Source organism: Nerophis ophidion, linkage group LG03 (genome assembly GCF_033978795.1).
Source record: "Nerophis ophidion isolate RoL-2023_Sa linkage group LG03, RoL_Noph_v1.0, whole genome shotgun sequence".
In the NCBI taxonomy this organism is placed as follows: Eukaryota; Metazoa; Chordata; class Actinopteri; order Syngnathiformes; family Syngnathidae; genus Nerophis; species Nerophis ophidion.
In genome coordinates, this window is record NC_084613.1 from 26,514,005 (window position 1) to 26,539,384 (window position 25,380).

Genomic DNA, 25,380 nt, shown 5'->3' on the forward strand with positions numbered 1-25,380 from the left:
ACATGCTTGTGACGGACTTCCTGCCGTCACCGTGTGGGTTGCTGTGACACCCGATACATGATGCATCGTAGCAGGTTTGACTTGTGTTTATTATTTCAACAAACGTGTCAGATTCTTGCCATTCGGTGGCGCCACTTTCCAGTGCGCGGGTGTTTCCTGCTGGTCGCGGCATACCTTTCGGTGTCCGCGGTCTGCGTCTGTTGCGGGGGCTCATCTCGCTCGGGGTCTCACTCGTCGGGCTCGTGGTCTTCGGTTGCCGTGGTTTCCTCGCCTACTTCTGCCCCGATCGTTCCTTCTTCGCCCCATTTGTACTGCGACAGCAGATGCAGAGATGGAGCACAGGTGTGTCGCTTATGCACCTGACTTGGTTGGCTGCAGCGTCGCTCTGAGTGCGTCCCGCCTCTTCTCTCCGCCGCATGCCCCGCCTCCTGGCCGCCATCTCGGGTAGGACCGGCGTTTGTCCTATCCCGCTGTCGGCTCATCGGCTCAGTCCCTCCGCAATGTTGTATGTGCTTAACATTGTAATTGTGTTGATTGTGCTAAACATTCTAAATCTGCTTAACATTTTAAATGTGCTATACATTCTAAACATGCAAAATGTGCTAAACACTGTAATTGTCATGATTGTGCTAAACTTCCCAAACGTGATAAAATTTGTAAAAATTCTATCCATCCATTTTCTATCGTTTCTTCCCTTTGGGTCGCCGGGGGCGCTGGTGCCTATCTCAGCTACAATCGGGCAGAAGGCGGCGTACACCCTGGACAAGTCGCCACCTCATCGCAGGGCCTTGTAAAACTTCCAAACATTCTAAATGTGTTAAACATGCTATATATGCTAAACATTCTAAACATGCTAAATGTGCTACATGTGCTAAACATTGTAATTGTGTTGATTGTGCTAAACATTCTAAATCTGCTTAACATTTTAAATGTGCTATACATTCTAAACATGCAAAATGTGCTAAACACTGTAATTGTCATGATTGTGCTAAACTTCCCAAACGTGATAAAATTTGTAAAAATTCTATCCATCCATTTTCTATCGTTTCTTCCCTTTGGGTCGCCGGGGGCGCTGGTGCCTATCTCAGCTACAATCGGGCAGAAGGCGGCGTACACCCTGGACAAGTCGCCACCTCATCGCAGGGCCTTGTAAAACTTCCAAACATTCTAAATGTGTTAAACATGCTATATGTGCTAAACATTCTAAACATGCTAAATGTGCTACATGTGCTAAACATTGTAATTGTGTTGATTGTGCTAAACATTCTAAATCTGCTTAACATTTTAAATGTGCTATACATTCTAAACATGCAAAATGTGCTAAACACTGTAATTGTCATGATTGTGCTAAACTTCCCAAACGTGATAAAATTTGTAAAAATTCTATCCATCCATTTTCTATCGTTTCTTCCCTTTGGGTCGCCGGGGGCGCTGGTGCCTATCTCAGCTACAATCGGGCAGAAGGCGGCGTACACCCTGGACAAGTCGCCACCTCATCGCAGGGCCTTGTAAAACTTCCAAACATTCTAAATGTGTTAAACATGCTATATGTGCTAAACATTGTAATTGTGTTGATTGTGCTAAACATTCTAAATCTACTTAACATTTTAATTGGTCTAAACATAAACATTCAAAATTTGCTAAACATGCAAAATGTGCTAAACAATGTAATAGTCCTGGTTGTGCTAAACTTCCCAAACATGCTAAAGTTTCTAAACATTCTAAACATTCAAAATGTGCTAAACATGCTACATGTGCTAAAAAATTCTAAACATGCTAAATGCAAAGCATTGTAATTGTGTTGATTTTGATAAACTATCTAAACATTCTAAATCTGCTTAACACGTTAGATGTGCTATACATTCTAAACATGCAAAATGTGCTAAACAATGTAATCATCCTGATTGTGCTAAACTCGTGGCTCCCGTGGCTGCGTGGGCGCCTGCAGGGGAAGGGCCGCCTCACACTTTGAAAACCCTTAATCTAGAACACTTGGGGCCTGATTTAGTAGGATCCAAATACCACACGCTAAACAGCTTTTGCAATGTATAAAATAACATGTACTATTAAATAGTGTGTTGCATGGGATTTGCCAAGACTGCGTGTGCAATTAAAAAGTGGTGCGGACTGCCTTACTTAAATGAGGACTTTCTGTGTACTATACGGAGCATCACCATGGAGACACTCATTTACTACACATACACGTTGTCATGCTCCTACCGGTTTTCAAACAAGCAGGAGACAGCTACCACTTTTTATGGGCATTTTAGAAGCAGTCCTGCAGGGTTTTTTTATTTTCCTATAAGAAATACTTCTAAAACCTATGTGAAAAAACGAGTGTCATTATGAAAAATATAACCAATACACCAAAAAGTATCAATTAAATGTGTTTTAGTCAGCCCATTAAGTCCTGCAGCATCTATAAATTATAAAATGACGTTGCTGAATAGACGATACAATATATATATTTTTTTCTGACTGTCCAAAATGTTTACACGCTCACGGGGTGGTATAGCTCGGTTGGTAGAGTGGCCTTGCCAGCAACTTGAGGGTTGCAGGTTCGATCCCCGCTTCTGCCATCCGAGTCTCTGCCGTTGTGTCCTTGGGCAAGACACTTTACCCACCTGCTCCCAGTGCCACCCACACTGGTTTAAATATAACTTAGATATTGGGTTTCACTATGTAAAGCGCTCTGAGTCACTAGAGAAAAGCGCTATATAAATATAATTCACTTCACTTCACGTAGGACGGAGGATTCTCGTTTGTCTGAGCAGCGTGAGCACTGATCCTCCAGCCGGGAGTTGAACCGTCAGTTTGCACAGTTACTAAATAAAACACAAAATGTTGATGAGTTTTGATAAATCACTTTGCGCCTGCTAAATAATGTGCATCTTCTCCTCCTAGCATGGTGGCAGTTTTGATGATCAGCACATATGTTGCATATCAATGAAAATAAAAGACGCAAAATGGATTGCACGCTTTATTCTACTCACTTAACAGACGCAATCCACTTTTACTAGATCAGCTTTGCGTGTGCTATCCGGTTTGCATGTGTTTTAGAACATTATAAACTCTAGTAAATCAGTGTACTTAGTGTACTGTATTTAAAAGGATATACATTTCTCTTTTGTTCTGAAACATAAATCAAACTTAGAAAATACTTGTGTGAATGCTCCTAAGCATTTACACATATGGTTTTCATCTCTTTATTCAACTTCTTCAACTCATTCTTCTTATTCTCCAGATTTTGGCACTCTCTACCTTCTACATTTTTCACCCGATTCAAACCGTTCTAACTTCAAACTGTTCAGCCTATTCTGGAATCACTGGCTTTACCTTGACAAATTCCCAGATTTCCCATAATTCCAGGTTTTCTGGGACATTTTTCCCTTTCAAAATGAATTGGCCATTTTTCAAAATTCCACCATTTCCACATTTTTCAGTCAATTCAAACCATTCCACCTTCAACACATTCCACTATCCTTGAAATTTAAACCACCTTTTTTCCAAGTTAAAAAAAATTCCAGGATGTTCCAAAATTCACGGTTTTCCAAAGCCCTATTTCCACCTTTTTTTCTGGCGACTACTCCTTTCACATTTTTCAAAGCATTCCAACAGCTCCACCGTCAAAACATGAAAGACAGACAGTCAGTTAGCTGCTCCTATCTGATTCTCCCATTTTATGTCAAGGTGTTTTGAGTGAAGTGGCTCAGCATGTCCCCTCCTGTGTTCCCCCAGTGATTGCCCCGTTTACATAACAAAAGGAGGGTTCACAGGGGGCATTCCAGCCGATCAGCTGCCCTCTGGGTTTTATAGGTAGAGCAAAAAAATCCCGGGTCTTCTTGTGTTAATCAGGACAAAAAAACAAAGTTGTTTTTTGAATTGGAAAAATTAAGTTTTCCGGAAATTCCAGGAATTACATAATACCATTTCTCAATTCAACATGTGACTATTTCCACATTTCTCGACCGATTTCAAAAATTCCAACGCCAACCATTTCAACTGATTGAAAAAAATTAAAGCTTTTCCCGAAATTCCCAAATTTTGGGGAAATTCTTCAAAGTTCCAAAACTCCCGCATTTTCCGTCCGATTCAAACTGTTCCAACTTCAAAATAGTCAGCCTGTTTGGGAAATTGTGTGCTCTACTTCAACAATTCTAAAAAAAAAATCCAGGATTTCAGTTCGTCATCAATGGAGCATTTACACACATTCACATTCTAGTTAATACAACTATTTGCTCAGTGTATGAATAATGGTACTTTATAACTATATTTTTTATAGAAATACTTTGTATATGTACTATTTACTGGGGCGGCATAGCTCGGTTGGTAGAGCGGCCGTGTCAGCAATTTGAGGGTTGCAGGTTCGATTCCCGCTTCTGCCATCCTAGTCACTGCCGTTGTGTCCTTGAGCAAGACACTTTACCCACCTGCTCCCGGTGCCACCCACACTGGTTTAAATGTAACTTAGATATTGGGTTTCACTATGTAAAGCGCTTTGAGTCACTTGAGAAAAGCGCTATATAAATATAATTCACTTCACACTTATTAAAATGTTATTATTTCAGACATGTATTTATTACAGCAAGCATGAATGAAATAGCCAAATAAAATGTATGCCCCTTAACTCATTTTTGATTCCATCCCTTACCCTCATAGATGATCATTTATATTTATCTACCATTTCCTACCTTGTAACACTTCATGGCCCATCATTCCCCTTGAACCAATCTCCTAAATTACCATGACATCCGCTCCATTCAGGTTCAGGATGAGTTCATGATATTATTTCAAGGTCTTTCCCACCCAAGACCTTTTTGTGCCGTCATTTGTCCACGTGGAGATCCTGCGGCCCTTTGCTGTCTCAGGGAGAGATGATCCGGACAGACAGTCAGGGCGGACCGTGCGCTGCATGGCCGGGGCATCAGCCAGAGGGTAGGGGTCACTCTGCCAGCTGGTGCCGGATCTCTCTTGTCTCTCAAAACTCTCATGTCTGCCATCTGCGGGGTGACGTCGGGTTTTACTAATAAGGCTTGCAGCTACTCACCCCTCCGGAGGTGTGAGGACGACTCTGGCAACTCCTGGCCGTGTTATAGTCACAGCTGAACTCCAGGGGCCCCAGATGTCTTGTTTGTCGTCTTGGCACCTCTGCCTCAAGAACGACACTGATAGAGGCTTTGACTGACAAGTCATGTACGTACTGTATATTTCGGGGGCTGGCATTTGACTGGATATCCTTAATTGGCGCCAAGTGTTGCAATGCATTTGCTTCATTTTCTGGCTTGCAAACGCCTGACTTAGAGACTGTCCCCACCTCAAATTGGTGGCAAACATTCAATAAGGCTGCTCTTTATTGACCTTTAGCAGTGCACATGTGAGCATATTTACAAATATTTAGTGGTGAATAGATAGATAGATAGATAGATAGATACATAGATAGTACTATATTGTTTCTTTCAGGAGAGTTCCCTCTGGAAAATTAAAATTCCAGCAGCAGTGTACAGAATTGAGATTTAATTTAAAAAGTAAAAAGTAAGTAATGGGGGTATACCGTATTTTTCGGAGTATAAGTTTCTCCGGAGTATAAGTCGCACCTGCCGAAAATGCATAATAAAGAAGGAAAAAAACATATATAAGTCGCACTGGAGTATAAATCGCATTTTTGGGGGAAATTTATTTAATACAACCCAACACCAAGAATAGACATTTGAAAGACAATTTAAAATAAATAAAGAATAGTGAACAACAGGCTGAATAAGTGTACGTTATATGACGCATAAATAACCAACTGAGAAGGTGCCTGGTATGTTAATGTAACATATTATGGTAAGAGTCATTCAAGTAACTATAACATATAGAACACGCTTTACGTTTACCAAACAATCTGTCACTCCTAAAATCCCATGAAATCTTATAATAATATTATTTGATATTTTACGGTAATGTGTCAATAATTTCACACATAAGTCGCTCCTGAGTATAAGTCGCACTCCCGGCCAAACTATGAAAAAAAATAGCGACTTATAATCCGAAAAATACGGTAAATGGAAATAAAATAGAACATATTACAATAAAAATACAAATAAAACGCAACAATAACAATAAAAATTATAACAGTAAAAATAAGGACATAACAAGAGAAACTAGGCGGTAATGACCATGTTATGAAAATGTATTTCACTGTTATTGCACTGTTTTTTTATTGAAGTTTATTTCAGTATTGATGTACAAGCCAGATATATCGTACAGGCCAAAAGTTTGGACACACCTTCTCTCCAACTAAGTCAATTGACCAAAAGTGTATTTATTAAAGTTGTTAAGCAATGGCACAAACATTCACGCCCTTTCCAAAACATACATTGCAAGATTGTCAGACATTTTAAGTGTTAAATAAAATTGAGCTGCATAATAGGAAATCACATAGTATTCGTCCTTCACTATGTGGTATGTTACTAAGGTTATGAAATTCTCTTCATTCTCTAGCGAGTGACTTCACAAACGATGCTACATATTAGCAGTAATGCTACTTTTCATAGCAATGCTTTTTTCCCCCCACACTTGATAAATTACAGTTGTCTGTTCAACATATTCCCACTTGAAGCCGAACCACCGCCAGACGATGGAAACCCTGCTGTTTTATTGGGAATTAAATCTTCCTTCATTTCTTACCAGATCCGCACCATCATTCTCTTGTACGGCTACGTTAGCAGCTAACGTTAGCCACGCCGCTACCTCTCTGCTCTGCGAGGGCGTGTATGTGACGTATGACGTGACAGTTTGTGACGTATGTAAGAATGTGCGCCTGCTTGTCTTGAGAAGGAGACACGGGAAAGAGCGAAGAGAGCCTGAAGTGTACGCCCGCAGCTAAAAGTCCTGCGTGAGAACGTATACTCCAATATTACGATATAGTCATTTTCTATATCGCACAGAGACAAACCCGCGACATATCATATATATCGATATATCGCCCAGCCCTAATGCGCCCCCTTGCACGCACGCCCAATACACACTGTGTGTAGCTGTGGAGGCACCGCCTGTGTCTGCCTCACTTCTCATCTGCTGCATTGTTTTAATCAGGAAACATGGAATTTACGCGATTTTGACCATGGAAATCATCAAAATATACAGGAACCACGCCAAAATCACATAGAAAGCATAAACCAAAAGAGAAATATTAAAACTTATTTTATTTTATTACTTTGTTTTGGAACATCTCATGGTTAAGTCACCAGGTGGCAGGTGAGGCACTGCCTCAATTGCCTCCCCTGACGTGTATGTCTTATTGAGAAACTAATGGACATCAGTGGTTGTTTGTGCGGCATCATTTTTGTGAATTAAAGTAGTGTTCGACTTAGTGTGACTCTCATTATCTCCAAGGCCATTTGTGTTTTCCCCACTGTCTCGACTGATGGGCTTGATAAAAGTGATTTCCGGCAATTTATATGGATAAATACAGCTTATTGTTAACATCTTATAGGCATCTACACGACATTGACACGACATCAAGTGGACATAATCTAGATATACGCTTCTAGTTCTTTCTCAATTAAAGGTAAATACACAACCAGCAGCAATGTAAAGTCACCTCTAGTGGGACGTGGCTTATTGTGCTTGCCTCAGCACCCGGGCACTCAGCACTCGGTGACCCATCATCAATCCGCGTGCTTCCTGTTGAAAAAAAAAAACAACAACACAAAAACAGACATCTCCATGGCTTAGGCCGATTTCATCTGCTAAAGAGTGTGCAATTTGTTAATCGTTTCGTTCACGTGACACTCACTCGCATTCCGCTCAGTTAAGCAAACAAACACATATGCAAACAGGCGGATGAGCAAGGTGTGCAAGGTTCTCTGGGCAGGTGGAAAGTACTCAGATGGATAGTCACATACAAGGTTTTTCCTCCATTGGTAGTGGGGGTGTGGATAGAGCGTGGTCACCATGATATCCTCGCATACAGTAATTTGCATAATCTGCTATGATGGTATGCTTTTCTTTAAAGAGCTCAGAAAATGTGTACAAACATTAAAAACAAATGTGCTATTATTGATTAGTATCAACATATACAGTACAGGTTAAAAGTTTGGACACACCTTCTCCTCATTCAATGTGTTGTCTTTGTTTTCATGACTATTTACATTGTAGATTGTCACTGAAGGCATCACAACTATAAGTACATGTGGAGTTATGTACTTAACAAAATAAAGGTGCAATAACTGAAAACTGTCATGTCAGTGTGATCATGTTTTGTTTTAGTAATGTTTGGTTTTGCTTTTGGACTCTTTGTGCACTTTAGTTTGTTTTGCCACCATAGCAACCCATTGGTTTTCACCTGTCGAGTCACGCACCTGTTTTCACTGATCATGTCACTGCTATTTAAGCCGGTCTTTTTCTGTTGTTCGTCCTGGTGACATGATCATCTCTATCTATCCATCCATCCATACTACGTCTGCTACCCATGAGATTCCTGTTTATTATAGTTCATGCTTCATGCCATGCCACAGTAAGTGTTTTTCTTTCGTGTTTATAGTTAATTGCCTTTGTGCTAGTCTTTTGTTTTCATTAGTCAAGTTTGTTCTCCGCCATTGTGCGCGCCTTTTGTTTGTTCATTTTTTTCAGTGGTCCCCAACCACCGGTACGCGGCCCGGTACCGGGTCACGGCTGGATTGGTACCGGGCCGCAGAAGAATTTGTAATAAATTAGCATTTAAGAAAATGTTTTATTTTTTATTTTTTTATTAATTTTTTTATTGAATCAACATAAAAAAACACAAGATACACTTACAATTAGTGCACCAACCCAAAAAAATCCCCTTTTCATGACAAAAACCTCCCTTTTTCATGACAAAGAAAAAAAAAGAAGAAAAAAGAATCCCCCACCGCCAAGCCGCGGGACAAATTATCAAGCGTTGACTGGTCTGCAGCTACAAAAAGGTTGGGGACCACTGATTTTGTTAGTGTTAAAATAAATGATGTCCTTACCTTCACGCCTTGCCCGCGCCAACTTTCCTTTGCCTTGCAGGAAAACAAACCTCACAGTCCACGCATTGACAAAAACATGATTTATATTTTAGTTTCTTCTAAATAGCCACCCTTTGCTCTGATTAATTATTTGCACACTATTGGCATTTTCTCGATGAGCTTCAAGAACACCTGTGAAGTGAAAACCATTTCTGGTGACTACCTCTTGAAGCTCATCGAGAGAATGCCAAGAGTGTGCGGAAAAAGTAATCAGAGCAAAGGGTGGCTATTTTGAAGGAACTAGACTATGAAACATGTTTTTAGTTATTTCACCTTTTTTTGTTAAGTACATAACTCCACATGTGTTCATTCATTGTTTTGATGCCTTCAGTGACAATCTACAATGTAAATAGTCATGAAAATAAAGAAAACACATCAGATGAGAAGGTATGTCCAAACTTTTGGCCTTTTACTGTATGTAAAGGCACACAGTACATTTCAGTTTCAGTTTATTTGGAATATGCATACGATACAATGTAATGCATCACACATTTCCAGTTGATTCATTACAGCACGTCCAAAAAGGAGTAGGAAGAAGCAGAGCTTATTTAATCCTACCCCTTTTCATACTCAAGCAATTTTATCAATTTTTTGTTGCTGTCTGTAACAGAACAGTGAACAAATAAATAATAAATAAATAATATACTATATTAAGCAAACAAATAATTAATAAATAAATAATCTTTGTCTCATTATAAAAGGGGAAAAAAAGGGTTCAAGATGGTCATCATATACTTAAACTAAATCATATTGGTGCTTTGTTTGATTTCGTTGGTAATCAATTCCATAAAGAACAAAGGGTGGCTATTTTGAAGAAAGCTAGAATATCAAACACGTTTTCAGTTATTTCACCTTTTTTTGTTAAGTACATAAATCTACATGTGTTCATTCATAGTTTGATGCCTTCAGTGCCAATATACAATGTACCGTATTTTTCGGAGTATAAGTCGCTCAGGAGTTTAAATCGCACCTGACGAAAATGCATAATAAAGAAGAAAAAAACATCTATAAATTGCACTGGAGTATAAATCTAATTTTTGGGGGAAATTTATTTGATAAAACCCAATACAAAGAATAGACATTTGAAAGGCAATTTAAAATAAATAAAGAATAGTGATGGGCTTCACGGTGACAGAGGGGTTAGTGCGTCTGTTTCATAATACTAAGGTCCTGAGTAGTCTGGGGTTTAATCCCGGGCTCGGGATCTTTCTGTGTGGAGTTTGCATGTTCTCCCCGTGAATGTGTGTTCCCTCCGGGTACTCCGGCTTCCTCACACTTCTGAAGACATGCACCTGGGGATAGGTTGATTGGCAACACTAAATTGGCCCTAGTGTGTGAATGTTGTCTATCTGTGTTGGCCCTGCGAAGAGGTAGCGACTTGTCCAGGGTGTACGCCTCCTTCCGCCCGATTGTAGCTGAGATAGGCACCAGCGCTCCCTGCGAACCCCAAATGGAATAAGCGGTAGAAAATGGATGGATGGATAAAAAATAGTGAACAACAGGCTGAATAAGTGTACGTTATATGACGCATAAATAACCAACTGAGAAGGTGCCTGGTATGTTAACGTAACATATTATGGTAAAAGTCATTCAAATAACTATAACATATAGAACATGTGTTTATGTATACGTTTACCAAACAATCTGTCACTCCTAATCGCTAAATCCGATGAAATCTCATACAGTGGGGCAAAAAAGTATTTAGTCAGCCACCGATTGTGCAAGTTCTCCCACTTAAAATGATGACAGAGGTCTGTCATTTTCATCATAGGTACACTTCAACTGTGAGAGACAGAATGTGAAAAAAAATCCACAAATTCACATTGTAGGAATTTTAAAGAATTTATTTGTAAATTATGGTGGAAAATAATTATTTGGTCAACCATTCAAAGCTCTCACTGATGGAAGGAGATTTTGACTCAAAATCTCACGATACATGGCCCCATTCATTCTTTCCTTAACACGGATCAATCATCCTGTCCTGTTAGCAGAAAACAGCCCCAAAGCATGATGTTTCCACCCCCATGCTTCACATTAGGTGTGGTGTTATTGGGATGCAACTCAGTATTTTTCTTCCTCCAAACACAACGAATTGAGTTTATACCAAAAAGTTATATTTTGGTTTCATCTGACCACATGACATTCTCCCAATCCTCTGCTGTATCATCCATGTATCCATTTTGGTATAAACTCAACTGGTCGTGTTGGGATTAGGGTTAGGTCTAGTCTCTTACGTGAATGAGCTAAATAATATTATTTGATATATTACGGTAATGTGTTAATGTGTTTGTCTGATCTTGAATGGGATTGTGCTGAAAATTGTAATTTTCCTGAAGGAACTCTCCTGACGGAATAAATAAAGTACTATCTAATCTAATAATTTCACACATAAATCGCTCCTGAGTATAAGTCGCACCCCTGACCAAACTATTAAAAAAAATGCGTGACATATAGTCCGAAAAATATGGTAAATAGTCATGAGAATAAAAAAAACGTATTGAATGAGAAAATGTGTCCAAACTTTTGGCCTGTACTGTATATTTGTATCGTTTAACCATATTGTCCTGCTTATTGTACAATGCATTCTGAGAATTTTTCAAGTTTCTAGAGACTTTTAATGACGTTTTTAAAATAAAAAACGACGAACAACAAATCTAGCACCTTTTTCCTGTGTCATTATAAAATGTACTTGTGTGTAGAAGTCTTCTCCTGTCCCTCGATGTCCCTGTCGAGAGAGGCGAGCGTGAGGTCACGCTTGCTTCGCAGTGCCACTGTTTTGCTCCTTAAAAGCCGCCACCGTCTTAATATTTGCACATTTTATGGATCGCTGTCCACAAGTATATTTAGGATATATATTAAGGGTATATAAAGTTAAAGTTAAAGTCCCAACGTTAGTCACACACACTCTAGTTGTGTTGAAATTATCGTCTGCATTTGACCCATCTCCATGTTCACCCCCTGGGAGGTGAGGGGAGCAATGAGCAACAGCGGTGGCTGCGCTTGAAAATCATTTTTGGTGATTTAACCCCCAATTCCAACCCTTGATGCTGAGTGCAAGCAGGGAGGCAATGGGTCCCATTTTTATAGTGTTTGGTATAACTCGGCCGGGGTTTGAACTCACGTCCTTCCAGTCTCAGGACGGACACTCTAACCACAAGACCACTTAGAAGGTCGATTATTAAAGTTACGTTCATTTCGCAGACATGCTGACGACGCACAAAACAATGTGGTGCGGCTTTGACAGCGCTGTTTTCAGTGGCCGAGTTTTTGGTACTTCACTTGTCAACAATGCGCAAATAATAGGCTATATATATATCCAGTCATACTGTAACAACCTGGTGGTGGTAATGTTGTATGTTTTGATGTTTATTTTTCCCATGATCATGAACACACCCTCGGTGCCTGAAAACATTGGGGGAGAATGAAGAAGTGTTGTTGTGTGTCCGAGGAAGCACGGAAGCAAAAGTGTTTGCGAGGGAGGTAAAACCTGTTGGAATTGTGTCCTTTGTTCGCATAAGATTGGCAATACAAGCTAAAAATAGCGTCAGAGTTTGTGTGACTTCATCTGGGGACAACCATAGATGATATTTAATTTGTTTTCAAGGTGTGGCGGCACTAAAAAAGCTGTGGCGGTGTGCCACATTTAATTACATAATTATTACATTAAGGGTAACCCTGACAAAGCAAGCCGCCTACCTTCATGTAAATCCACTCTGAGTGTCTACAATCGTACATACAAATTTGTCCTAGTATCGGTCCAGTTGATCGACTGTGGTGAAACTTACTGGGTCAAACGATACAGAAGCATCGATGCATTACGAAACACAAGGAGTGATACTGTGTGCCTCGGTGGCACTTTAAGAAAAAAAACCATGATCCATGCAGCTGCTGTGTCATTTCACTGTAAAGTGCCAAACCAGGTTTATCAGGAAACATTTCTTTTGGCTCTTGTGTGACGACCTTTTTCGTAACGATCATCGTTTTAAATGGAACTAAGAAAAATTTTAAAAAATCCATGTGTTTTTTTTACTAGTAACTACTGAACAATTAAAAATTGTGAAGAATCTGAATGGTGGGTACTCCTACTTCTATACCAGTTTTACATTGTATTACATTGAATTGAAAAAAAGTGCCTTATCAAACATCTGCATGGATGTAGATCTTTCCATTGCTAATATCATGTTTTTATCCTTCAGAGTATCAATTCTCGAAATATAGTTTTACTGATGAAACGTGCAATGTTTGTAAAACGCTGTGTCTTGATGTCCAAGACAAATTTCTCCTCGGAGACAATAAAGCTAAATATTATTATTATTATTATTATTATTATTATTATTATTATCATTATTATTATTATATGCGGGAACATAATTTTTGTATTTTATTCAAGAATTAATTGTAATTAAAATTATATACATGAGACTTGCATGCTGAAATCGTATTCAACATAATTTTTTATTCAAGTACAACTACGTAGGTGATGTTTTCTTGCTTAAAAGGAACCCGATGATGATTTTAATCTACATTTAAAACACTTCCTTGTGGTTTAGATACTAAATATTGGATATGCTGTGTTGTAAAAAAAATATTCGTAAGTTTTGCTCCACAGTCCCCTTTACAACCCGTTTTTTGAGGACGTCCGCAGGTTGCAAATGAAACCTCGCCCCACCGCCTTTAAATCTATCTTCTTAAAATGTACACTGGAATAACGCATAAACACATTTAGAATTTGGATTAATCGTGATTAATCACAAGTGATTACTTGCTTGCATAATAAAAATTTGCTTCAGAAAAGACCTAAATATTTGGAGACAAATGTCATTTCATTGTCAAACTGTCATCCAGTAGCATTTTACTTGACTGCGTGTCATTTATCTGCTCACAACTTGGTAACACTGTTTTCTGAAGTTCTTTCAAGCTGTATTTTGGTCTGAAATGTGCCAGCGAGCACATCAGTCAGAATTTTTGTTGTACTGACGTATGTATTGCTCTAATCACTGACCGTATAGCTGTTAAAATAAGAGATCTTGTATGGTCAAAATAAATAAATAAAGTGTGATGTAACATGATAAATTATATTTTTTTAAATGATTAATCAAATGAGTTAACTTTTAATTCTGACATCCCTAATTTATAGATATTGAAGTTGTCACCACCAAAATAACTTTATTAACAATATAACATGTACAGTAACAGTTATTTCTTAAATTTTTTCCACCAATAACCACCTCAGACCAACATTTAAATACAAATACAGTAGCCTTGTAGGCTTAAGTATTTATTAAAAACAAGACAGAGGTTTTATTGAAAAAGTATATTTAATATTTTTGGCCACTGTACACACAGTTTGAACGGCAACACTTTGTTTGAATATAGGAAAAAAATAAAAATGCTACTTTTTTTAAGTGAACCTTTGGCATACCCATAGATGAGGCCCGCGTACCACTGGTATATAGATTCACCCAGTCATTTTATTAGGTACACCTGCACAATTTACGATAGATTCACACCTTGCATAAAAATAAATGCTTTTAGTAGCATTAATGTCACTTCATGTTGATGTTGATATACATACGGTATGCTAAGATTAGGTAAAAATAATACTTTATCTTACCTTTTTTGTGTTTGTAAGGTATGCATTAATCTGACATTCTACCATTTTTAAGTCAGAAATCATGAAATTCATCATAAGTTACCCTTAAAGTTATATTTTGTTTTCCTATAGTACACATACATAGACTAATATACTTTTTTGATCGTATTGTTTTATAGGCTCAAATGATAAAACCTATTTAATTGTTTTTCTTACTATAAAAATCAGGGGTGTCAAAAGCATTTTTTTCCTGAATGAATCGTGATTCTTATCTGTAGCGATTCTTAAATTAAAAAAAAAAAAAAGAAAAAAAATACATATATATATATATATATATTAGGGGTGTAACGGTACACAAAAATTTCGGTTCGGTACGTACCTCGGTTCAGAGGTCACGGTTCGGTTAATTTTCGGTACAGTAAAAAAAATATATACATACATTTTTTGATTACTTATTTAACAAATTTGCTAAATCTTCCACCAAAAATAATTTTCTTAGTGGAATATTTGATGTGAAGTAATCGGAAACTTGGATAGGTCAATAATTCATAACAACATTGATTTTGATTCAATATTATGTTTTAAACAATGACAGTTTGAAAGAAAATAAAACAGCTTTGTTTTATTAGTAAACGTTGCAAGTTTGTCTAAATTACATTTAGCCTTTAAGATTTTTTATTTCACTTTTGTTTATGTTTTTGTTTATTTTAATAGTATTTCTAGAATGTGCCTTGGGCCTTTAAAACATTCGCTGTGTGCCGCGGGGCACACTTTTGACACCCCTGCTATAGATAATAAAAAATTAAATCTGATTAATCAAAGGATTAAAAGCAGAGCCTGGCGATCGACGCATGCGCGTTTATCATAACTCTCTCGCTCTCTCTTTCTCTGCCCCGCCCTCACGAATGTTAACGCTGTGTGCACCACTTTTTTTTTTTTTTTTAACCCCTTCTTAACCCTGAACGTACATTGAAAATACACACAACCATAACTTAAAATGCCGGACATTCGAGGCATTTAAGAAACTCCACCTGAACAGCTCCGCAAAGAGGACCTATCCCGTGAAAAGAGGTGTGGTCAGTCTATCATAGCCCAGTCGTTGCTAGCATGCCGTGTGTTGTTGTTTTTTTGATTGATTGAAACTTTTATTAGGAGATTGCACAGTACATATTCCATACAATTGACCACTAAATGGTAACACCCCAATAAGTATTTCAACTTGTTTTAAGTCGGGGTCCACGTAAATTAATTCATGGTGCCTCGGTGTGCATTGTTTACACAACGTGCGGTGCGTTGTGTCGTTCGGTTCACCTGCGAACCGAACCGAAACCCCCGTACCGAAACGGTTCAATACAAATAGACTTACCGTTACACCCCTAATGTATATATATGTATATATATATATATATATATATATGTATATATATATATATTAGGTTGTGGGAAAAAATCAATTCAAATTCGAATCGAATCGTTTACGTTGTGCGATTCAGAATCGATTCTCAGTTTTAAAAATGTTTTTTTTTTTTTTTCCATCCATCCATTTTCTACCGCTTATTCCCTTTCGGGGTCGCGGGGGGCGCTGGCCCCTATCTCAGCTACAATCGGGCGGAAGGCGGGGTACACCCTGGACAAGTCGCCACCTAATCGCAGGGCCAACACAGATAGACAGACAACATTCACACTATTTATTTATTTATTTTTTAATCAATCCAACAAACCACTACACAGCAATACCATAACAATGCAATCCAATTCCAAAACCAAACCTGACCCAGCAACACTCAGAACTGCAATAAAGACACAAACACGACACAGAACAAACCAAAAGTAATGAAACAAAAATTGATATTATCAACAACACTATCAATATTAATTATAATTTCAGTATAGCAGTGATTAAACATCCCTTATTTACATTATCTTTAGACATTTATAAAAAAGAACAATAGTGTCACAATGGCTTACACTTGCATCGCATCTCATAAGCTTGACAACACACTGTGTCCAATGTTTTCACAAAGATAAAATAAGTCATATTTTTGTTTCGTTTAATAGTTAAAACAAATTTACATTATTGCAATCAGTTGATAAAACATTGTCCTTTACAATTATAAAAGCTTTTTAAAAAAAAAATCAACTACTCTGCTAGCATGTCAGCAGACTGGGGTAGATCCTGCTGAAATCCTATGTATTGAATGAATATAGAATCGTTTTGAATCGGAAAAATATCGTTTTTGAATCGAGAATCGAATCGAATCAAAAAAATCGGTATATTATCGAATCGTGACCCCAAGAATCGATATTGAATCGAATTGTGGGACACCCATAGATTCACAGCCCTAATATGTGTATGTATATATATATATAATATATATATATATATATATATATATATATATATATATATATATATATATATATATATATATATATATATATATATATTATTTTCTTCTGTCCTGTTCAGCCACTCAGGCAAATCATATTTTTGATATAGATGGTAGATGTCCATATCTGCTGTACATATTTACTTTACTTTTACTTTTACTTTAGAAAAGAAGTGTTGTATACTTCTCTTGTTGCCTTATTTGTATTTGGCTTTATTAAATGTTTGGGTAAAATATTATTTATATAGAAATGTTACAGAGATGTTAATTTATTTTATGGAAGAATGTAGTTATTCATACAACTGGTACTCAATGTTATTCAAAAGTATTGACTTTGATTCGTGAATCGTTTTGAATCGATAATGAATCGAATTGTTTCACCCAAGAATCGAACGGTGTGCAGCCCAAAGATTCACAGCCCTAATATAAATGGTTGTACCGTACTGTTGAAAAGGTGATATAACATAATGAGGTGTGCATGGGACTGAGCTGACCACAGAAACAGACCTGCACGGATATGGGACATCTCATCACTTTGCTTTGCTGAGGTGAGAGGAGTTGCATTACCATCGAAGTGATGTATGACCCAAAGTCCCATCTGAGGGCTCAAGTTACAAGGCTTTTGCTGCGCTACACAGATACATTTCCATATACGGAGTCAGGGGCTAGCGTCAGTAATGTATGGACCGATGTTGTTGCCAAAGTTCTGACTCAGCTCGCCGACTCGTGCATCTCACCCTGACGTCTTGACAAGACGTTTCGAACATGCACCGTGTATCTGCCCGCTCCTCTATCGGACGACACATGTCTTTGTTGCCTATCACAACTGTATCGTAACAAAACGAAAAGAAAATGTAAGATGTTATCTCATGGAATATATTTTTTCCCCCATAGAAAATAATACAACCTGCAGTAAACCCTTTCAGTGTCATCTTTGTAAATATTTTACAAACAATAAAACATGCGTAAGTATAAGTTAACACTGATAATATGAAGATGGGAAAACAATAATCAAAGATGGAGATGAAATGGTGATTTCCATTGCAGAATTTCCAACTCGTCACACACGTGTAAAAATAAGTTTATTTGTTTAAAGCATTAAACAATATTGTGGAGGTCTTGCACCTCCGGGTTTTTCGCACGACCCAGAAGAGAAATGACAGGTTTGACGGTTTTGTGATTTGTTTTTTTTTGCAATAAATGTATCTTCTCGTGACGTCTCCATTTCCGTTTTCGTCTCGCTGTCACTCGTGCTGGTGCACGGGTTTTCTCTTTACCATCAACCACTCAATCTTCTCCAACCCCTCTAACCTCTTCCTTCCCGCTTGCTGCCCTTTTATAGAGTGACAGGTGATCAGACAAACGCGCCCAGGTGGGCCCTTTTATAGAGTGATAGGTGATCAGATAAACGCGCCCAGGTGGGCCATCTACGCACCCGTCGCTGATTTCGGAGCCGGCCCGGGCACACCCCGCCTCGCTGCAGGTCCACAGGCCACGCCCCCTCACAAATATATATTGTACTGTACTTTTCATTGCACGTGTCAGCACCTTTCTAGTGTTTTTTCAGAATATACAATAGATTGCAAAACGACACAAGAAGCCAAATAAACGGGGGACGTTTTTTCCAAACAGTGTCTGTAACACGGCAGTAAAACGGGTGATCAAACAAAACAGAAGTCATCGTCATGAAAATAAAAGCGATGGAAGCTAGCTCTCCAATCAGCTAAACAGACTCAATAACGCCATGGTGACGTTTTGGTGAATTTACAATAACAAAAAGAATGCCATTGTAAGGTAATAATACTAACAGAGGCTTTCGTAAATGTGTTAACATATTCGCTAATGCTAACGACGCTAGCTTCATTACATTACAATAGCAAGTACAAATATGCGCACCGTAAGCCGCAGATATGTACCGCTACAAAAGATTCTGTAAATGTTTATTTACATACCTTAGTTATTTCCAAACAGTGTCTGTGTCACGGCAGCAAAATGGCTTATTAAGCAAAACAGAATTTACAAATATGTATGAAAACACTCCTACAGACATCACACTAAGGGGCGGCATGGCGTAGTGGGTAGAGCGGCCGTGCCAGAAACCTGAGGGTTGCAGGTTTGCGCTCCGCCTCCTACCATCCAAATCGCTGCCGTTATGTCCTTGGGCAGGACAGACACTTCACCCTTTCCCCCAGTGCCGCTCACACTGGTGAATGAATGATAGATAGGTGGTGGTCGGAAGGGCCATAGGCGCAAACTGGCTGGCACGCTTCCGTCAGTCTACCCCAGGGCAGCTGTGGCTATAAAAGTTACTTACCACCACCAAGTGTGAATAAATGATGGGTTCTCACTTCTCTGTGAAGCACTTTGAGTGTCTATAAAAGCGCTTTATAAATCCAAACCATTATTATTTTTATTACTTGGGTAAGTTTAGTAAGTGAGAAGTGTTACCAACGTTGCTTGGAGTGCTAATGAAGAATCCTTTCGAGCAGAAACGATGTGGACGGTTGTATATCCGGTTCAAAGGGCTTGAAGAGGAAGCACATTTTTAACCCGCACCACCTGCAGTGAGCAAACCCGTCCAAAAGAGGTCGCCATAGCCCAAATACACCTTTTCAGTATCTCTGTTGGTGTTCCACGAAAACTATTTGTCGAATAGAAAATATTATGGCCGTTAGCAAAGAAAAATATATAAATTAACCTCAGCAATGTATAAGCAGTAAGATTCAAATTAACGGCTTACAGTCTAAAAGATGCTGTACTTCTCACCGAACAAGAGATTTTTTCTTGTGTAACCCATGTTGTTCCCCAGGTTACCTTCACGAAGAGGAAGTTTGGCCTGATGAAGAAGGCCTACGAGCTGAGCGTCCTGTGCGACTGCGAGATTGCCCTCATCATCTTCAACAGCTCCAACAAACTGTTCCAATACGCCAGCACCGACATGGACAAAGTGCTGCTGAAGTATACGGAGTACAACGAGCCCCACGAGAGCAGAACCAACTCTGACATTGTCGAGGTGAGTGACCTTGTGTGCAAGACACATCCACGGTGAATTCTACGCTCATGTGGCTGGAGCACAAAGCCGTAAATCCAATTTAATATGACAGAGATATTTTTGTTCCGGGTGCTGGCAATGGAATATCCCCTCATTTGAGCTTTTATAAAACACCTGCATTGTAAATGGTAATGTGTACACATGTTTATTGTAGTCACCAGTCAGACAGCACAGGAGGTCTGCGCGTCGTGATAAGTTCAGCCGCTAAATGGTGGCAGGAACCTATCAGTTGCTGCTGACCACTAAGGATGACCCTGTTTCCCCGAAGATATAATAACTGTCATCAGGCTGGCTGTATTGTACAGTAGAATTCAGTCCTGGCACATCCAATACTTATATAAATGGCAATGCTTGTGCCAGGATCGGGTGTTGTCTGCCAGAAGTGTAAACAGCAAGCTAAATAATATATATTATTATAATATATATACTCCGTATATATTTGTATATATATATATGTGTGTGTATGTTAGTGTGTGTGTATATATATATATATATATATATATATATATATATATATATATGTATATATGTATATATATATGTATATATATGTATATACATATATTTGTATATATACTATGTATGTACGTGTATATGTATTTATGTATATATATGTATGACTATATATATACACATGTATATATGCATACATATATACATGTGTGTATATATATATATGTATTTATATATATATATATATATATATTTATATATATATATATATATATATATGTATTTATATATATATATATATATATATTTATATATATATATATATATATATATATATGTATTTATATATATATATATATATATATATATATATATATATATATATATATATATATATATATATATATATATATATATAGTGGACACTTAAATAAAATGTACACTAGAAAATAAGCTTTGTTTATACCTTCATAAATATGTTGACTCAACGGTCTGTTTCTCACGTAACCGGACCCCTGAGCCGAACACAGCATCAGGTTAGTCTCTCATCTCTTATGCAAATTAGCCATGTGGTTGATTGTTTACTACGTGCCCAGGCTGTTCAGTAACAGTAACAAAAAAAATCACAGCAGAGGAAAGGAATGTGCACGACAAAGTGAGCTCCAACCGCACTTCTACAATTTGTCACATTTGGTCAAGAGTTTGTTAGTGGTGAGAGTTTGACACAGGAACCGACTAAATCATTCATTTTATTGTCATCATTTCCAGTGGAAAAGAAAAAAGACAATCAGCCTACCCTGCTATTGTGTATTTTGATCAAATATTTTTTTTATTTGTATTATTTTTCAAATAAATCTTGTAAATTGCAATTATTTTGCCACCTTCATTCTCACGAGCCAGGGAACAAACACGAGGGGACTATACGGGAGGGGGATTGTCGGATAGGAGAATTGTTTTACCTGGTGAAATTAAAGACATTAAATGTAGCAAAGAAGAGTCAGCGGTGGCCTATTATCTTTTATTCATGCTTGTGAATCACCTGCTTGGCAGAGTGCAGGGGAGTGCTCCGGCAAGCAGTTGACTCATACAGTCGCTCTTTCATCAGGGGCCCGTGTAGCAAAAGCTCGGGCTCACCTGCATTAAAAATAAATAGATGCATTCCTCTCTTATGTAATGGTGACCACAGATTTCTTCTTCAAAAAAAATTATTCCTCTCAAAAAATCCCTGAAATATTTCGATATTCACCAAAACGTTATCCACTCCCGCCACGCCTTTATTTAACATATCTGCAGTCAACCAAAGCATGTTTTATTTCTATTTATTTTTTTCACGTCAACATCACTGTGGTGTATAATGTAACACTCCTGCACCAAGGGCCCTTCTGGCTACTCTTAAGGAAGCTGCACAAAAGGTGGGGAACAAGGCGCTGTTGTGCCGGTTCACTCGTCCCGCATCTGTGTGTAGAGTATGCACAAACCCCCTTCTGCCGAGATGCATGGTCAAGGCTCAGAAGTGAAGAAGCAGAGCAGAAATAACCAGACCATTCCACTTCAGAGCATCACACAACCTCTTTTAGTTGTCAGTGTCAGAGGTGGCTGAGGATCTGTCGGACGTTCATCGCGTCCTCGGATAACAATGTTTTTTGATTTTTTTTGCTTGATCACAGATTTTTAAAGGCCTACTGAAACCCACTACTACCCACCACGCAGTCTGATAGTTTATATATCAATGATGAAATATTAACATTGCAACACATGCCAATACGGCCTTTTTAGTTTACTAAATTGCAATTTTAAATTTCCCGGGAGTTTTTTCTTGAAAACGTCGCGTAATGATGACGTGTACGCTTGACGTCACGGGCTGTTAGGATATATAAGCGCTGCGCACACACACAGCTAAAAGTCGTCTGCTTTAACGGCATAATTACACAGTATTTTGGAGATCTGTGTTGCTGAATCCTTTGCAATTTGTTCAATTAATTTTGGAGAAGTCAAAGTAGTAGGATGGAGTTGGGAAGCTTTAGCCTTTAGCCACACAAACACACGGAGATTCCTTGTTTACAATTCACAGAGGTGAAACTTTACTATGGATCACAGCGAACATGGATCCCAACCGAATGTCAACCAGCAGGTTTCGGTGAGAAAATTGTGGTAAAAAGTCGCTTCTTACCGGAGATCAACTCAGCTTGTGTCGCCCATAAAGCTGCCGTCGACTTCCCTGAGACACCCAGCCGTTGACACACACCTCCGACTATCAGGTACTGTCAAATTCACTAAAACACTAACAACACAATAGAAAGATAAGGGATTTCCCAGAATTATCCTTGTAAATGTCTCTAAAAACATCTGAATCCGTCCCAAAGCAATCGCGTTTCTTTTTTTGTTTTTTTTTTCTAGTCTGTCGCTATCAATATCCTCAAACATGAATCTTTCATCTTCGCTCAAATTAATGGGCAAATTGTTGTTTTCTCGGTCCGAAAAACACTTTTTGTTGGAGGCTCCCATTAAAAACAATGTGAATATGTGAGGAGCCCCCATACGTGTGACGTCATCGTCTGCGACTTCCGGTAGAGGCAGGGCATTTTTCTTAGCACCGAAAGTTGCAAACTTTATCGTGGATGTTCTCTACTAAATCCTTTCAGCAAAAATATGGCAATGTCTCGAAATGATCAAGTATGACACATAGAAGGGACATGCTATCCCCGTTTGGATAAGAAAATCTCATTTCAGTAGGCCTTTAAGTGTTGGTGTTTGAGGAGGCCTCCTTTCCCCCAGTTTTTCAGTCGAAATGAGCCTCACATGAGGGCACTTTCGCTGAACACTTATCCAAATTTTTAAATTGCGTTAAAGCAATCTCAGGCCATGTAAGCGATCATGTGCCTATTTGTTCACTCTTTGGAGGCCCCTGAATGTGATCCACATACTTTTCACAGGGATGGTCATCCTGCGTGAGAAACTAAATCAAAGGTCACATTCCTGCTCAGTTGTACCATCTGCAGATAAAGGCCGGCCTGTACGGTGTGGGAGAACATGCCTCCATGTTTTCCACAGATGGGTGGAAGCCTCGCCCGCGGTTTGATAACCCAGTGGAGGACCGTGGACTTTGTCTCTGACTTGGCTCGCAGTCCAAAGCGGAGCAGGCGGCTCAGGATTTTTTTCCTCTGTGAGTGATGATAATAGGGGTGTACTTGCACGTGAGTGCACTCAAGTCGTGACGACGCTACCTACAGCATGTACCTACTCAGTGGCCTTGTGGTTAGAGTGTCCGCCCTGAGATCGATAGGTTATGAGTTCAAACCCCCGACTGTAAAAGTGGGACCCATTACCTCCCCGCTTGGCACTCACCATCAAAAGTTGGAATTGGGGGTTGAATCACCAAAAATTATTCCCGGGCGCGGCCACCGTTGCTGCCCACTGCTCCCCTCACCTCCCAGGGGCTGATCAAGGGTGATGGCTCAAATGCGGAGAATAATTTGGCTACACCTAGTTTGTGTATGACAATCATTGCTACTTTATCTTTTTATTCCATAAGGTGCAACGGTATGACATTCTGACGGTTCGGTACATACACTTTAATGCCAAAAGTATTTGGCCACCTGCCTTAAATCACATATGAAATTGAAGTGCCATCCCATTTCTAACCTGTAGGGTTCAATATGATGTCGATCCAACTTTTGCAACTATTATAGCTTCAACTCTTCTGGGAAGGCTGTACACAAGGTTTGCACAGTATTTTTATAGGAATTTTCGACCATTCTTCCAAAAGCGCATTGGTGAGGTCATACACTGATGTTGGTCGAGAAAGACTGGTTCTCAGTCTCCGTTCTATCCATCCATCCATCCATTTCCTGCCGCTTATTCCCTTTGGGGTCGCGGGGGACGCTGGTGCTTATCTCAGCTACAATCGGGCGGAAGGCGGGGTACAAGTCGCCACCTCATCGCAGGGCCAACACAGATAGACAGAAAACATTCACACACACATTCACACACTAGGACCAATTTAGTGTTGCCAATCAACCTATCCCCAGGTGCATGTCTTTGGAAGTGGGAGGAAGCCGGAGTACCCGGAGGAAACCCACGCATTCACGGGGAGGACATGCAAACTCCACACAGAAAGATCCCGAGCTCGGGATTGAACCCAGGACTACTCAGGACCTTCGTATTGTGAGGCAGACGTACTAACCCCTCTTCCACCGTGAAGCCACGTCTCCTTACTAATTCATCCTAAAGGTGTTTTATCGGGTTCAATTCAGGACTCTGTGCAGCCCAGTCAAGTTCATCCACACCAGACTCTGGCCTACCACTTTGTGGCAGAGTTGCTGTTGTTCCCAAACTCTTCCATATACTTATGACAAAGCCCACAGTTAACGTTGGCATATTTAAGAGAGAGGACATTTCACTACTGGATTTGTTGCACAGGTGCCATCCTATGACAGTTCCACGCCGGAAATCACTGAGCTCCTGAGAGCGGCCCATTCTTTCACAAATGTTTGTAGAAACAGTCTCCAGTCACCTGGTCGTAATACGGCCCGCGGGCTACATGCGGCACATTAAGATTTTCAATCCAACCCGCTGGACGTTCTACATAATTTATTTAGAACTTTAACATCAAACTGTAGCCGCCATATTGATGTGCAGTTCTGTTTTTAAATGACCGTAAGTCTTGAAGTATAGAAAGTATTTCAATGGTTGAAATCTGCGCTTTTGAGTGTTATACAAGTTATCACGGTCATCTACGTCACAGCAGCTTAGACTAGGAACAAAGTAGAGTGGGCGGGGTTTGTTTTCTGAGCAGCCAGCCTGAAACGCGTGTGTCAGAAACATATGCGGGAGCAGATTTTTACAACCAATTTCTGTATAAAAGTGATAATCTAT

At 39.1% G+C, this 25,380-nt stretch overlaps 1 protein-coding gene across 1 annotated transcript in view; it reads left to right on the forward strand.

Moving 5' to 3' along the window:
* The window catches only part of mef2aa (myocyte enhancer factor 2aa), a 226,389-nt gene that overhangs the window by 87,844 nt on the left and 113,165 nt on the right, over positions 1-25,380 (forward strand). Inside the window, 1 exon segment of the mRNA XM_061894774.1 lies at positions 19,810-20,013. Coding sequence (XP_061750758.1) covers positions 19,810-20,013 — 204 coding nt within the window.